This window comes from Rhinopithecus bieti, unplaced genomic scaffold (genome assembly GCF_001698545.2).
Source record: "Rhinopithecus bieti isolate Rb0 unplaced genomic scaffold, ASM169854v2 scaffold_31940, whole genome shotgun sequence".
Taxonomy (NCBI): domain Eukaryota; kingdom Metazoa; phylum Chordata; class Mammalia; order Primates; family Cercopithecidae; genus Rhinopithecus; species Rhinopithecus bieti.
In genome coordinates, this window is record NW_016813570.1 from 324,741 (window position 1) to 340,306 (window position 15,566).

The window sequence follows — 15,566 nt, forward strand, 5'->3', positions numbered from 1 at the left end:
GTAGGTATAATGATTATCTGGATTTAATGAATGAGGAAGCAGGCACAGAAAGGTCAAATAATTTGCCCAAGGTCACAAGTGGAGAAGGTGGAATCTGAACCCAGGCTCATGACAATAGACGCCCTCTCTGGATGCTCCAGCATCCTACCCCAAGTGCCTACCACAGTGCTTGGCACATAGTAGAGACACAGTGAACTATATCAGTGAATAGATGGATGCACAGCTGGATGGCTGAGTAATGAGGATGGGTGAATGCATGGAAGAGAATAAGAGATGGAATGTCTGATACAAGAGAGGTGACAACAGATCAATCAATAGATGATCGCGATAGCTAGATGAATGATAGATGAATGGATGGAATAAATAATAGGATGGAATGATAGGATAGATGAAGGATGAATAGGGTGAATGGATAAGGTGTATGGAAATGGATGGATACGATGATGATCAGAATGGAAGAACAATGGGAATAAAGAATAAATGGATAATGCAGAGAATGGAATAATGGATAGGATAGATGGATAAATGATGGATGGATGGTATGGTGAATAATGAGACAGAATGGAGGATTGATGGATGAGTTGGGATGATGGATAAAATGAGAATAGATGGAGAGATGAATAGAGCTGATGATGAATGGATAAAGGATGGATGGATGATGAGACAGATGGATGAATGGATAGTAATGACATGGAAAGTGATGGATGAAATGGATGAGAGATAAATAATGGATAAATGAAGAAATACATAATGGTTGAGTGGATAAGGGATGAATGGTGATGATAGATGAGAAGGATAGGATAATGATAATAGCTAATGAACGGAGTGGGTGGATGATGAATGGATGGTGAAAGATAGACCAATGAATGGATAGATGGTAGATGAATGGATGAATGACGGATGGATGGATGGGTGGATTAGATAACTGGATGATCAAAAAAGGTGGGTGGGTGAATGAATGGAATGGATGAATGGATAAGATAACAGCTGGATAGATGAATGGATGGATGGATGGGTGGGATGGATGAAGATGGACTGGATGATGAAATGATGGATGGATGATGAGCAATGGGATGGATAATAGATAATGAGTGGGTGGGGTATAGATGGATGAATGATGATGGAGGGATGAATGATAAATGGATGAATGAATAATGAACAATGGCTGGATGAGTGATGGATGATGGATGGATGGATAGATGATGGATAACTGATGAATGAGTGGATGGATGGCAAATGGATGGATGAATGGATAGATGATGGACGGATGGATGGAAGGATGGATGAATGACAGATGGATGAGTGGAAAGATGAATTATGAATGATGGATGGATGATGAATGATGGATGGATATTAGATGATGAATGGGTGGATAATAGATGGAGGGACGAATGATGAATGGATGGATGGATAATGGATAATGGCTGGACGAGTGATGGTGGATGGATGGATGGGTGGATGGATGGATGGATGGGTGGATGGATGGATAAAGGAGAAGAATGTATTCTACTTGGGGGAAGCTCTAGAAATTCTTCTGGGAAGGAATAAGGCCTCTTGGGAAATGACTGAACTTGGAGTCAGGAGTCCTGATTCAAACCGCATCTCTGCCATTTGCTAGCTCTGTAATCTCAGGCAAGTGACTTCATCTCTGTGACCCTAATTTCCCTCCTCTTTGTAGTAGGAATCTGTTTCTCCAGGCATTTAAGCCCTGGGATTTTCTGTAAAGGTGGTGCTAGGCACAGGGTAAAGGCTCCTCAGGGTCAGGGTGGTGATGTCGCTGAGCTCTGAAGAGAAACGTGGCTTCTTCACCCTCTCTGCTTAGGGCTTGGGTTTGGGGGCCCATTTCTTGCTCACCCCACATCTCTTGCTTGCCTGGCCCCCGCCTTGCCGATTCTCTGGAATCCAAGGCAGCCCTGCCAGCCTGTTTCCAGCCTGGGCTCTGCGCTCCCTCCCTGCCATCCTTCAGTGTCTGGCCCTGGCCTCTGCACAGTCTTTGCTGTCACCTTCAGCCTCCTTGAGGAGTCATGGAGTGGGGCAATGACGGGGCAACCACAGCCCAGAGAGCAACTGGCCTCCGTACACCGCAAGAAAACAAGATCAACAAGCATTTATTGAGCCCCTGCTGTGTGCCTGCTGTGTGACACCGCTGCGGTGCCTGCACCACTGCCCCCTCCTTCAGGAAGCCACTCTCTGCCCCCCACAGGGCTCTGCCCCTCTGGGCACCTGACTGGCTTGTGGGTGCCAGTCATTCAGTGGCCAGTGGCCATGTGTCTTCTGGCATCGCAGCTGTGCCCAACAGGGCTCCTCATGTGGTGATGGCAAGAGTCCGGGGCTGCTGTCCCAAAGTCATTCTGTGCAGCCCTGTGCATTCCCTTGGGCCTGCCCTGGCCCCATTTTCAAGGCCCTGGGGCCCAGGCAGTGATGGGCAGGACAGGCCTGGCATCTCCCACGCAGGCTGACTGAGTTCACGGCACACAGGCCAAGGTTCTGGGGACACCACTCTGGTGGTCTTGCAGCAGGGGCTGGTGCCAGCGATGGCCTGAGGTCCGGGGGCCAGGTTGAGGTCTTGGTCACACCCAGTGCCCCAAGACCCAGCACTGTCGGTTCAGCTCTGGTGCTTCCTGTGCGGAGCTCCGGGGCCAGGAATCCGCCATGTGTGGCTGGTGTCCTGCCAGGAGACAAGGCGGTCAGTGCTGAAAGCCACCTTCCTCCACCCACACCCTGTCTACCCACTGCCCCCCACCCACACATCCATCACTCACCCTCATTTACTAGGCCTTCTGCCCATCATCCCATCTGTCTACCAACCCATGCCCCAACACTACCATCTCTCCACCCATCCCTCCCCTGTCAGCCACCCAGTCACCCACCAGTTCACCGACACACCTATGACTTAGTCATGTATCTGCCAATATTTGCTGCCATCCACTTATCAAGCCTCCAATGTATCCACAACTCTGCTCACACCCTCTCCAACCCAGAACCCGCTCATGCACCTCACACCTGCCAACAGGTGCACCACTCCTCCAGTCACCCTCCTACCACCCAGTAACCCAATCATCCTCCTACCACCCAATAACACACCTTTACATGTACACATCTACCTACACCTAAAACATCCCCATATCCACCCCAGGCCCACCCAACAGCCATGATAGCACCCCATGCAGGCACATTCACCCACCTCACATAAAGCCATGCCCCCACTCCTGCCATCTGCCTGCCCATTTTCCCTCCATCCTTTCCTTCCACCACCCACCCCTCAGCAAATCCACACACTTATGCAGCCGTCATCCACCACCATCCTGTCATCCTACAGCTGTCATCTGCCCCCAGGTAGGCCTCCCTGAGCACCCCATTTGCCTTACATGTGTTCAGGAGCTGTTGTGGAGGGATATTAGAGGGGGAACAAGAGCAGATGTCTCCCAGGTCCCCAAGTCCTCGTTGGACTGCAGCAACTGTGTGTGTGGACATGGGTGTGCCCAAAGCTGACTCTGAGAAACTCCCTGTGCACAGAGGAGGGGGCACCTGCCATTGTCTACCACACTTAGTGGACCGGACAAGGGGAAGGGCTGGAAAGGCTCTTCCCCTCTGCCACTCTCACTCTTTCATGTTTTTAGCAGTTCTTGGAAGATAACTCCCTTGTAATCCCTCAAGTGTCTCTTCAAAGTCTTTCTAGTGCACCAGAACCATTCCCATCTCATGCGGTGGCCTAAAATGTCCTTGTACCTCCTGCCAAATCAAATCAAGACCCAGGTTGAGTTTCGGGTCTCCAGGAAGCCCCCTCTGACATCCTCCCCCTGGCACTCAGGCATCTCCCTCCTCCCAGAGCACCCATCCTCAGCTCACACTCTGCCAGTGTCACCCCCATTAGATCCCAAGGCCAGCGGAGCAATGACTGAGCCCAGAACGTATGCACCCCTGTGGACCAGTGGGGGTGGAGCTGGAAGGTGGGAAACTAAGGGAGAGGGCTGGTGTGGTGGAGTGGGGCCGGGAGTGAAGGGGAGAATGGAGAAAACGAACAGTTCCTGAGCGTGTGTAGCTCCAGAGGTAGGGTCTGCCCATTTTACAGATGAGGGAGCCGAGGCTCTGTAAAGATCAGCAGATGCTTTAGAAGTCACAGCTCTGATGGAGCTGGATTGAATTACTTTCCTGCTGATTCCAAATTTCAGCATTTAAAAAAATGTGTTCCCTATAATTTCATTTTCCTACTCTGATTCTCAGACATACTTGTCATACTTTAGGGTGAGACAGGCTCTTCGCAGAAAGCCCATTGAGGTTGGAATTCCTAGTGAAGCTAAGCTCCTACTTGCATGCCCTAGGGATGGAGAGATCCTTGCTCCTTCTCCATCCTCAAAGCAGCTCTCATTATCAGGAGAGTCTTTCTAATAACAAGGCTTCATGACAAGAGTCAAAGAGGAAGATGGTTGTGTCCATAGCTGGGGTGGGGAGTAATTTTTTGGCTTTCACTTTTTTTCTTTCTGCTTTTAATATTCTTTAGTGTTAGTGTTTTGCAAGTTTTACTATATTTATTAAGGAGTGGGAAACATTTTGCAAACATTTTGGAATCATTTGGCTTCAGAAAAACACATTTGTTTTGGCCTCAGTCATGGAAACCATTGCATACTTTGGAAGTGTTGGCTGCCAAGATAGAGGTGTTTGGTTTATTTTTATTTTTATTTTTTATTTATTTTTTTAATCTAGAAGCAAATATTTGGTGCATGGAAAGGTACGATTGTTTTTCTAAATGAGCATTTAGGCATAACTTCAGCTGCTTGTACAGTGGCCGAAAAGCAGAGCCATGGAGAGATCATCAGAACAGACAGAAAGTGACAGTGTATTTTTTAAGGAAAAGGAAAGGCCACAATCCCTGTCCTTCCCTGAGTTAAAATCAGGCTCTCTGTCCCCTGGATGCAGAGGGCAAGATGCTGAGGACTGGGGCCCTCCTCCCTTTCTCTGGCTACCCAGGAGGCATTTGTGGCTCAGAGTCATTTACAGTGTGTGTGTAAAGAGGGGAAGGCCCCAGCAGCCCACCAGGGCCCCCCCACCCATTTCCCTTCTCTCCTGGGCCTTGTGTTGTAGATTAGGAATCTCAACTCAAAATGTCTTGTGGGCCCAAGCAGACAATGTAAATGGATGAGGTGAGTCAGAGACAGTGCCAGTTGTTACCATGGAGAATGTGGGCTCAGATCTTCCTAAACTGTTTTCTTTTGAGACGGGGTCTCACTCTGTCACCCAAGATGGAGCGCAGTGGCGTCACCATGGCTCACTGCAGCCTCGAGCCTCTAGGTTTAAACAATCCTCTCGCCTCAGCCTTTTGAGTAGCTATGACTGAAGGTGCACATTGCCATCCCTGGCTAGTTATTTATTTATTTTTTGTAGAGATGGGGTCTCGCTATGTAGCACAGCCTGGTCTTGAACTCCTGACCTCAGGTGATCTTCCCACCTCAGCCTCCCAAAGCCCTGGAATTACGGGTGTGAGCCACCACGCCCAGCTGGATCCTCAAAACTTTCAAAGAAACTGAAAACCTGGATCTCAGAACAAAACCTCCTGGCTTTTAAATGATGACAGTTAAGGTTTCAAATGTATTTTCAACAATCTGCAGGCCAAGTAGCATCTCTCAGGCTGCACTCAGCCCTCGAGAGGCTGTTCCCAGCCTGTGTCTTTGTTCCATGGTTCTGTTCCATGGCTTTGCATAGGCTGATCCCTTGGGTACGAGCACCCTTCCCTGCTCTTCTCCGGCTGTTGACTCCCTGATTTTTTCAAATGCTGCCTGCTCTGGGAAGCATTCCGTGGCCCTGTAGAATGCTTCCCAGAGCAGGCAGCATTTGAAAAACGGAGGCTTTGCTCCTTTCCCTGTGCGCTTCAGCAGGCTGCATAACTCTCTCCCTGAACTCGTCACTTTGTGTTGTAATAGCCAGGCCAGCGTGGGTCTCCCCAACGAACCTAGGGATGGGAGACATCTTTATGAGCAGGGCCAGCATCTGCGTCATCTTGGAGCCCTGAGACTCCAGCCCCTGGCCCAGCACAGAGCAAGTCCCAAACTGACTCTTTTTTCTTTCTTTTTAAACAAATGAAGAAATCGTGGAGGAAGAGGAGAGAGTGATTCCTGCGCTTGGGATGCACCTGCTTTACCTGCTCTGAGCTTCTGTACAGTATGAAAAATGCTTTTGCTCAAACTCTCCTCTTTTGGGTGAAGGCTCAGGTGATGGCAGGGGGCTGGGGAGACTGTACTTGGTCTAACAGCCAAAGGTTCAAACCCAGCCTTCACCGCGTGCAAATTGTGTGAATTTTTTTTAAGTTGTGTGGCTTCTGACAGCAACTTCACCTCTCTGAGCCTGCAAATGGATGAAAGCTACAAAGGAGTCGGCAGGCCCAGAAGGCGCCGTGCAGAGAAGCCCTTCCCTATCCAATCTCAGACACAGACGGATGTGGAAAGAACACAGCTCTGGAAGCACTAGAAGTGGGTTGGGTTTGAGAGCTTCTCTTCACAAATGGAGAAACCAAGGCCCATGGGTGGGAAAAGGTTTGTCCAAGGCCCCACTCACAGGGTGGTAGCAGGTTCTGTGGTTTCCATTTTCTGGGAACCTCCCAAGGTTAGCGGAGTGTGTGACCATAGGAAGTTCCCCAAAGATGTGATTTCTTTTCCCTTTAAAATCCGGATATCAAAACACGAACATATTTAACATCAGATTCCTCCAGCCCTATCTCACCCATTCCTCAGTGAGGAATCACTGTCTTGAACCCTCTCTAAGCCACCAAGATCCGGGGATCAGATGTAATTGCTGAATTGAATTAAATCACATCTACCGTTCCAAAATGGATTCATTGGGTTGAAAGGGCCCTTCAAGACCAGTAATGTCAATGTCACCACAAATGCACAGATCAGGAAACTGAGGCACTTAGAGGGAAATCGACTTGCTCAAGGTCTCTCTGCAGCTGGCAGAGTGAGGTTAACAGGTGGCAGATATTGGTGCTCCTGACCCCACGGTAGCCCAGCCTGGCACGGATCAGCTGGGTCCCTTTACAGGAAAGATCCTTTGGGCTAATCACCCAGCCGCTGTCCGAGGTGCTGAAAGCCTCTCTCTATAGGACTCACAGGTCCGCCCAGAGCCAACTGTCTGGCTACCCAACCTTGACCTCTGCCCTCCAGAAAGAAATGAAATTTGAAGAGTGGTGGAAAACAAATCGGGGATGGCGCTAAGAAATCGGGCTTTGGAAGTCTGTCAGCTAGTGACACGCTCATTGCTCTTGTGTTGCCCAGAATGTCACCGCCTCAGCAGGGCACCCTGATTGCCTCTCCGGGTCCACAAATCTCTACCATGAGAGGGCTTCAGAGGTGCCATCATATATGGGAATATCTGTTTACTGGTTTTCTCCTCATCTTGCCTTTGAGGCATGTGTCACAGGAGGACAAAGGCCAGCGCTGCTTTCCCTCACAGCTGCATCCCTGCACCAGCACAGTCGCAGGCAGTGTTGAAAGCATGTGTCTGCAGAATGAGTGAAGAGTGGAGGGTCAGGAGGAAGGGCAGGCTTGAGTGGGACAGACCCGTATGGAGGGAAGTTTGTGTCTTCTGGTCCACCTCGGGCAGGTTATTTTAGGAGATTGAATGGGGGCCATCTATCTCTTCACTGGGGTCATCTTCAGGGATTCCACGTTTCTGAGCCATGACATTCTCTTTGACTCTTTCTCACCCTTGGGATCAGACAGAGCCCACTGTAGCTGCCACCTCTTCCCAGGGTCCCTGATTCCTCAGTTCTTTATTAGACATGTGCTGGGCATGTACTCTGTGTCAGCCTCCACATTGGCTACTGGGCTTACAGACGTGAGTGAGATGCGGCCCTGCCCCTGGGTGCTCACAGGCACACATATGAAGGGATGACAAGACCAGACATGCCTCCCACTCCTGCTGTGTGCCAGGAACCATTCAATGTGCTTCCTGTCTATGAACTCATTTAATCCTCAAAAAGTACAAGTTAGGGGCCATTACTATCCCCATTTTCCAGGTGAGGAAACCAAGGTCCAGATAAATTAAGTCATTTTTTCAAGTTCTCACTGCTGGGATTTGAAGCCAGCCAGCTTCACTCCAAAAGTTGGGCTCTCATCAACAGATGATTGGATTTATAACTATGCAGCCATTAAAAAACAGTGAAATCCGCTGGGCGCAGTAGCTATGCCTGTGATCCCAGCACTTTGGGAGGCTGAGGCAGGTGGATCAATTGAGGTCAGAAGTTCGAGACCAGCCTGGTCAACATGGTGAAACCCTGTCTCTACTAAAAATACATAAATTAGCTGGGTGTGGTGACAGGTGCCTGTAATTCCAGCTACTTGGGAGGCTGAGGCAAGAGAATTGTTTGAACTCGACAGGCAGAGATTGCAGTGAACCGAGATGGCACCATTGCACTCCAGCCTGAGTGGCAGGAGCAAAACTCCATCTCAAAAAAAAAAAAAAAAAAAAAAAGAGGAAAAGAGAGAGAATGAAATCATGTATTTCGTAGAACATGGATAGAGCTGGAGGCCAGCTCTTAAGTGAAATAACTCAGAAGCAAAAAATCAAGTATCACATGTTCTTATTTGTAAGTAGGAGCTAAACAACAGGCACATACGGCCTTAGAGAGGGAAATAACAGACACTGGGGCTCCACAGGGGGAGGATGGGAGTGGTGTAATGGCTGAAAAATTACCTACGGGGTACATTGTTCACTGTTCAGGTGACAGATACATCAGAAGCCCAACCTGAGCATTATACAATACATCCATGTAACAAACCTGCACCTGTACCCCTGAATCTATAACAATAAAAAAAAATTAAAAACACAAAGATTGGGCTCATAACCATTACAAAAATTTGGCTCATAGACAAACACCAGGAGAGTGAAAGGCAGAGACGAATGTGTCCCCCTCTGCCAGGAGCTGGGGAAGGGGCTGGGGGCCATTCCCAGACAGTTGAGCTAGACTTCAAAAGCACTTGCAAAAGCTTCCAATTCCACTGGTAGAGTTGGTTTTCCACCCAGTGGAGGAAGGGAGCAGAGCATTTCATGCAGAAAGAATAGGGTGTGAAATAGGTCCTTGGCAGGCGGATGAGGTTCTTCAGGAAGTGTGAAAAACCTAGCAATGTTGTGGTTTCAGGGAGGCAGGTGGACGGGTTTGGCCTGAAAGCAGAGCACACGGGGATGAAGGGGTAAGGCATGGAGCATCGCAGCTGCAGAAGTTGCTGGGTGGCAGGTGTAGAAGACCCAGCAGGGCCCCCTAAACCCCTGAACCCCAGGGCTTTCTGCCTTATCATGACACTTCTCAGCTACAGATTCCTTGCCTGCCCCACACTGAGGAATTGGGCGCTTGAGGGCAGTCTATTTTGACACCTGCCCCAAGTGTTTCTTAGGGTTAGGCACGGTTGTGGTACCACTGCCTTGGACAGAAGTGGGCATAAAGTAGAAGAACCATGTCGTAACTTTAGCTTGGAATCAGACAGGCTTGGAACCCTAAGGTCACAAGCTTGTCCCCAAAGGACAAGTGACTTTGCCTCTCAGAACCCAAGTATTTTCCCTTGTAAAATAGAAATACTACTCACAGCACACACCTCCTGAGGACTAAGTGAGCTAAATCACGCACCAGAAACACACTGGTGACCTACAGTGTGCTAGGCCCTGGGGATGTCACAGTGAATGCAGCAACAAAGTCTCTGTGCTAGTGACATTCCCATTTCACTGAGGAGATGCTGGAAATAAACAAGGGAGCAGGCTGGGTGTGGTGCCTCATGCCTGTAATCCCAGCACTTTGAGAGGCTGAAGCGGGAGGATTGCTGGAGGCCAGGAGTTCGAGACCAGCCTGAGCAACATAGCAAGACCCCATCTCTACAAAAAAAAAAATTGGAAACATAAAAAAAAAAATTACCCAGGTATGGTGTCATGTGCCTGTAATCCCAGCTACTCAGGAGGCTGAGGTGGGAGGATCCCCTGAGCCCAGGATATCAAGGCTGCAGTGAACTATAATCATACCACTGCACTCCAGCCTGGGTGACAGAGCACAACCTTATCTCTAAAATCAAAACAAAACAAAACAAAACAAAAAAACAGAAAAACAAGTGAGCAAAGAAAGGCTCAGAGAGGGACAAGTGACGGAAAGAAAAATGATGATGCAGGAGGGGAAGGAGAGAGAAGGCTTTGTGGGAACGTGTGAAGGGGGCAGGCACCGAGCCAGATCCCCGCTAGAGCTGCTGTCATAGGAGGTTTCAGAGCTAGGAAGGACTGGGGAAGACATGATCAAGTTTATGTCTTAGGAGGATGGATTGTAAAGGAGTTGGCCCTAGAAGCAGCAATTTCTATCTAGAAGTTGCTGAATAGTCCAAGCAAGCAACAAAATGCAGACTGGCTTCTGACAAGAGCTTCAAAGGGACAGATATTGGCCAAGGGTTGAGGACAACTCCGAATTTGGCCTGTGGATCAGCAGCATCAGCATCGTGGAGAAGTCAGAGCTGCAGAACCCTGGGTCCCCCACCAGAACTCCTGAATCAGAAATTCTGAGGGTGGGGCCCTGCAGTCCACCCTTTAACAAGTCCTCCATATGGCTCTGATGCTCCTGTTGGCTTGGATCTCTCGACCCCCAATGCTGAGGTCTCAGATGTCTCCAAGCTGTGTGCCCATCTGCGCTCCCAGCAAATTGACACTGATATTTATTTCAGAAATACTGTCTGTTTCCATTTTAATAAAGGAAGCAACTCGAGCAGGACTCTATTGGATTTGATTTCGATCTAATAAAAATGCCAAGTTGCTCTGGGTCCAGAAAAATCTTTCTTGAAATTCCCTCTGCTATTTTGAGGGCAGCAGCAGTGGCAGAGACCCATCTACATGGAGCTCCCAGAAGCCACCTCCGCACCCGGCATGCGACAGCCTCTCGTGGAGCCCAGCCTTAAAAGACACACCTGGCAAAATCAAAAGCTTGTCTCCAGCATTGAACTTGACAGCTGCAATCAACTGCAAACCTCAGTTGCCCCCAAAAGGAAGATGCAGACACCTGGACCATATGGCAACATCGCTTCCATCAAATGTCACATCTGATGTGCTCCTGAGCTGGCTGGTGGCACTACAAAGTCCCAAAGGCAGGTTTCAAAAGCAACTTCCTCAGGAAAAAGAATTGTAGCCGAATCCATCACAGTAGCCCCCCAAAATAGCAACTTGGGACAGTTAGGATAACCGGAAGTTTTTGTAATTGCTAATATAAAAGTAGCTTCTCAGATGGGAGGTGGTGGGAGAAACGTGGAGGTTGAAAGCCAACAATTAAGCACCTATTATGTGCCACACACTATTTTAGACTCTTGGGATATACACAAGAACAAAGCACACAGGTGCCTGTTCTCATGGCACTTGGTGGAGAGAGGCAGCAAAACAAAAACCAAGCATGCGAATATAAAGGATCATTTCAGAGAGGGACAAATGCTATGAAGAAAAGAGAACCTGGTGATATGGGGATGACTGGGGAAGCTGGTGCAGATCAGGGAAGGCTTCTTGGAGGAAGCGGCCTTTCAGCTGACTTAAAGATGAGACGAAGTCAGCCATACCATGATTTAGAGGGAGAGCATCCAGGCAGAGAGAACAGCAAGTGCAAGGGTCCTACAAAGGGAATGAGTTTTGCATGTTTAAGAAAGAGGAAGGTCGGGTTGGCTGGGGCAGCATGGGAGATGGGGAAGAGGGAGATGAGGTCAGGGTCCTAGGGGGTTGGGAGCCTAAGAAGGAGTGGCCTCTCCTCTCTCTCAGGGTAAGGAGCAAGATCTAAATGCCAAGCTGAGTTTTATTGCCGAGTGGACCAGAGATCTCAGCAAAGCGGATTTGCCTTACAGTGCTGTAGTTTCTCTATCTCCGTAAGAAGAAGAATCCCCGCTTCTCAGGGCTGGATCAGCCATCGAATGAGATGGCAGCGAAGTGCTTAGCACAGACCTGCATACAGTAAGTGTTTAATAATGCGGGTTCCCTGACATCCCTCCTCCCCCGTTCCTCCTGCTGGCAAGTCAGCCCATCGCAGGATCTGAGCAGCTGCTTCCTGCAGAAATATTGCAAAACTCGTCCAGGCATTTCCAAAATATTTTCTTGGCTGAAAACCCACTAGCGGCTAAGAGGCCGAATTCTGAGACGGCAGCATTTCCATACTCATTTGATAGACTGCTTCTCTAGACCATGAGCTCCATGAGGACCGATGCCATGTCTGGAGGCGCCCCACACCCCACATCCTCAGTACCCTGCCCAACCAATGGAGCTGCCGACTGACATCACCTAGTGGTCCAGGGGTTGAGCGATGAGGTCAGACTGGCCAAGTTCAAATCCCAGCTTTGCTACTTTCTAGCTGTGTGATATGGAGTAAGACACAGTCTTAACCTCCCTGGGCCTCAGTTTCCCTGTCTGTAAAATGGGTCTGTATTTAGGGTTAAATGAGTGAAAAAGTGTGAAGTCCCGAGAACATGCACAAAGGTGAGATATTATGATTAGATCTAGGGGACCGAGTTCTTCTTGCTGGCTGTTTGCATAATCAAATGCAGGTATCATCATGATAGCCATGGAGGTCCTGCCAAGGGGGATCACCCAGGCTAAATCCCCCTTCCTGCTTTCCCTTTCCTGCACCCCAAGTCATCCTGAGTGGGATAAGGCACCACACCCTGCTATCCTGGACCCTGCATTGACCCCATTCAAGCTCTGGCCACACAGTGCACTAATGGCTTTGGTCTGTCTCGCCAACAAGACCCGGACGTCAGCAGGGTGCAGTAACGTGCCTTTTTCATCTCCATGCTCCCAGGAGCCAGAGAGGCCTCTTTAGTAATGATTTGTGGAATAAATAAAGCAGCCTGCTTCAGGACCCCTGAAGTCACGGCATCTCTCACGCGTGCCAGCATCCAGCCCACATTCCCCCAACGCCTGCCTCAGCTCTGACCACAGAGGGGGTCTCTTCCTTCCACGCTGTTTGACGTGGGAGTTCCCAGCACCTCCACTTTCCCCGGGGAATGACGGCCATCCCTGCTAATGCTCAGCTTCCTGATAAAAGGCATACCTGGCACAGGGGTTGTGGGATCTCAGGCTCTTTTCTTCCCTGAGAAGCCAGGATTTGGAAAGTCTCTGCGGGCAGCTGACAGTTTTCCACAGCTCCTTCCCCACCGGCCGCGGTGGCTCCTCTGAACCCCCAGGAGGTTAGGGCCCTTTTGTGTCACTGTCTCTCCCTACCCTACACATTCTCCCCACGTGCTCTTTGCAGTCCCTGGGCTTCAACCATCCCATACTATACTATTACCTTTCTATTTTTTGAGACAGCCTTACTCTGTCACCCAGGCTGGAGTGCAGTGGTACAATCACAGCTCACTGCAGCCTCAAACTCCTGGGCTCAATCAATCCTGCCACTTCAGCCTCCAGAGTAGCTGAGAATACAGGCTTGCACCACCATACCCAGCTAATTGTAACTTTCTTTTTTTTCGAGATGGGGGTCTTACTATGTTGCCCAGGCTGGTCTCGAACTCCTGGCATCGAGTGATCCTCCTGCCTTGGCCTCCCAAAGAGCTGGGATTAAGGCATGCTCCACTGCACCTGCCTGTCTCTCTGCCACCGTTTTAAGCTCCCCTCCATTGATCTGGATGCCTCCCGGAGGCCCTCACCAGACCCTCAAACTCCACACAGACAAAGCAACATTGCTCTTCACAAACCGACCCCTTCCCATGTCCTTCCATCAGTCAGGGACCCCATGCCCCTGACTGCTCGGGCAAAAGTTCTGTGCATATCCTAGGTCCCGCCCCTCCCCCGGTCCTCACTCAAATGAGTCACTTATCTGATGCTGTCCCCCCAGCTCCACAGTGGTGCACAGCTGACCCCCAACTGTGCAAGGGGGGCTTCCTCCATCCAGGCCCAAGTCCCTCTGCCCATGCCCTGAGCCATTACCTCCAGAGAACTCATGCACCCGGCCCTCCCTGCAGCAACCCTTGAGCAATGGCCCAGGGGAGTCGCCTTCCTATCTGCAGGGGGATGGCTCAGATACATGTGCTCTGCACTGGTGCCCCCAGCCCCCAGCAGGCTCGACGCTGTGCCTTTGACTCGCCGCCTTTCTCTCCCTTCTTAGTCTCTCTTCCTCACTCCTAGTTGGGTGTTCTTCGATCATCAAAATAAAGCACTCGCTGTTGTATCCATCTCAAGGGATTTCCAGGGAAACCCAAACCAAGACACTCTGAAAATTCTACCAGCAGAGGGTCCTTGATCTACCCACTTTTATCTCCAACACCACAGTTCAGGCCACCACCATCATGTCTCCCAAGAATGACTGCAACAGCAAACATTTTGTGCATATTGTAGGTTACAAGATGGTCTCTTGGCCCTGAGTTTGGCTCTTCTCCAATCCTTTTCCCACACTGCAGATAGATACATATATATATATGGATAGATGGTAGATAGGGTCGATAGGATCTGTAGATAGATGACAAATAAATAGGTAGATAGATGATAGGATTGATAGATGATTGATAAATAGATGATAGATGGATAGATTTAGATAAGATTTATAGATGACAGATGATTGATGGATAGATGGATAGATAGATGATTGACAGATGAATAATAGATGGATGATGGATGAATAGATTAGATAGATAGTTAGATAGATAGATAGATAGATAGATAGATAGATAGATAGATACATAGAGAAATAACTAGGGAGGGACAGAGAGAGAGAGAGAAATAATGTGGACATGTCTTCTCCCTGCTTAAAATGCCCCAGGCTGCCTGCTGTAGAATCAGCTTCTCCTCCACTGCATAGTGAATGCCATCCCCATCCTGCCTCCTGCTACCCTCGGCGCCTCCAGCCCTCCTGCCTTCCCATTGCCCTTCCTGCCTCAGCCCATCTGGTCTCCTGGTTATTCCACAAGCACTGTCTGGCTCCTTCTGGCTCTGGGATACACAGGTCCCTCTTCCTGCAAAGCTCTTCACTGGACTCCTCGCCCTTTAGGTCCCAGCTCCGTGGCTTCTCAGAGCACTGACTCTAAAGGAGTGCCCCTGCCCTGTTTTCTCCTAATCACCACATGTTCCTCCCTTGTTTGTTTTTGAGCTCACTTACTGAGTGATTCTCTCTCCCCTCAGACTGTGAGCCCCTGAGGCAGGGGCCGTTGTCTTGCCTGACTCCTTGCTGTCTCTCCAGCACCCACAGGGCTGACATGCACAGATGCTCAATAAACACTCACCAAGGAACGAAAGATGAAATTCTCCAGACTATTGACTTATCGAATGGGTCTGATGATTCTTTCACAAGGAGAAGCTGCTTGAGGGGGCACTAGGCACCAGGTCAGGGGGTGGCTGTATGGGCTGAGATTGGGGATGGGGGGAGGGCTGCAGGGATTGGGATTGGGGTGAAGGGGAGGGCTGTGGAGGCTGAGACTGGGGCAGGGGGAGGGCTGTGTGTAGTGGGATTGGGGACAGGACGAGGGCTGCAGGGACTGGGATTGGGGACAGGACGAGGGCTGCAGGGACTGGGATTGGGAGCAGGGGGAGGGCTTTGGGGACTGGAATTGGAGGCGGGGAGAGTGCTCTGGGGGCTGGGATTGGGAACA

General features: G+C 49.7%; 1 protein-coding gene across 2 annotated transcripts in view; it reads right to left on the bottom strand.

Moving 5' to 3' along the window:
• Positions 1-2,091: 2,091 nt before the first annotated feature.
• The window catches only part of GSG1L (GSG1 like), a 169,238-nt gene continuing 155,763 nt past the window's right edge, over positions 2,092-15,566 (bottom strand). The window contains exon 6 of one of the 2 annotated variants that reach the window (XM_017848634.1): positions 2,092-2,668. In XM_017848634.1, the coding sequence (XP_017704123.1) occupies positions 2,571-2,668 (98 nt within the window). In that variant the 3' untranslated portion in view covers positions 2,092-2,570. The remainder of the gene's footprint in view (positions 2,669-15,566) is intronic. The other variant, XM_017848635.1, reaches the window with a different exon arrangement.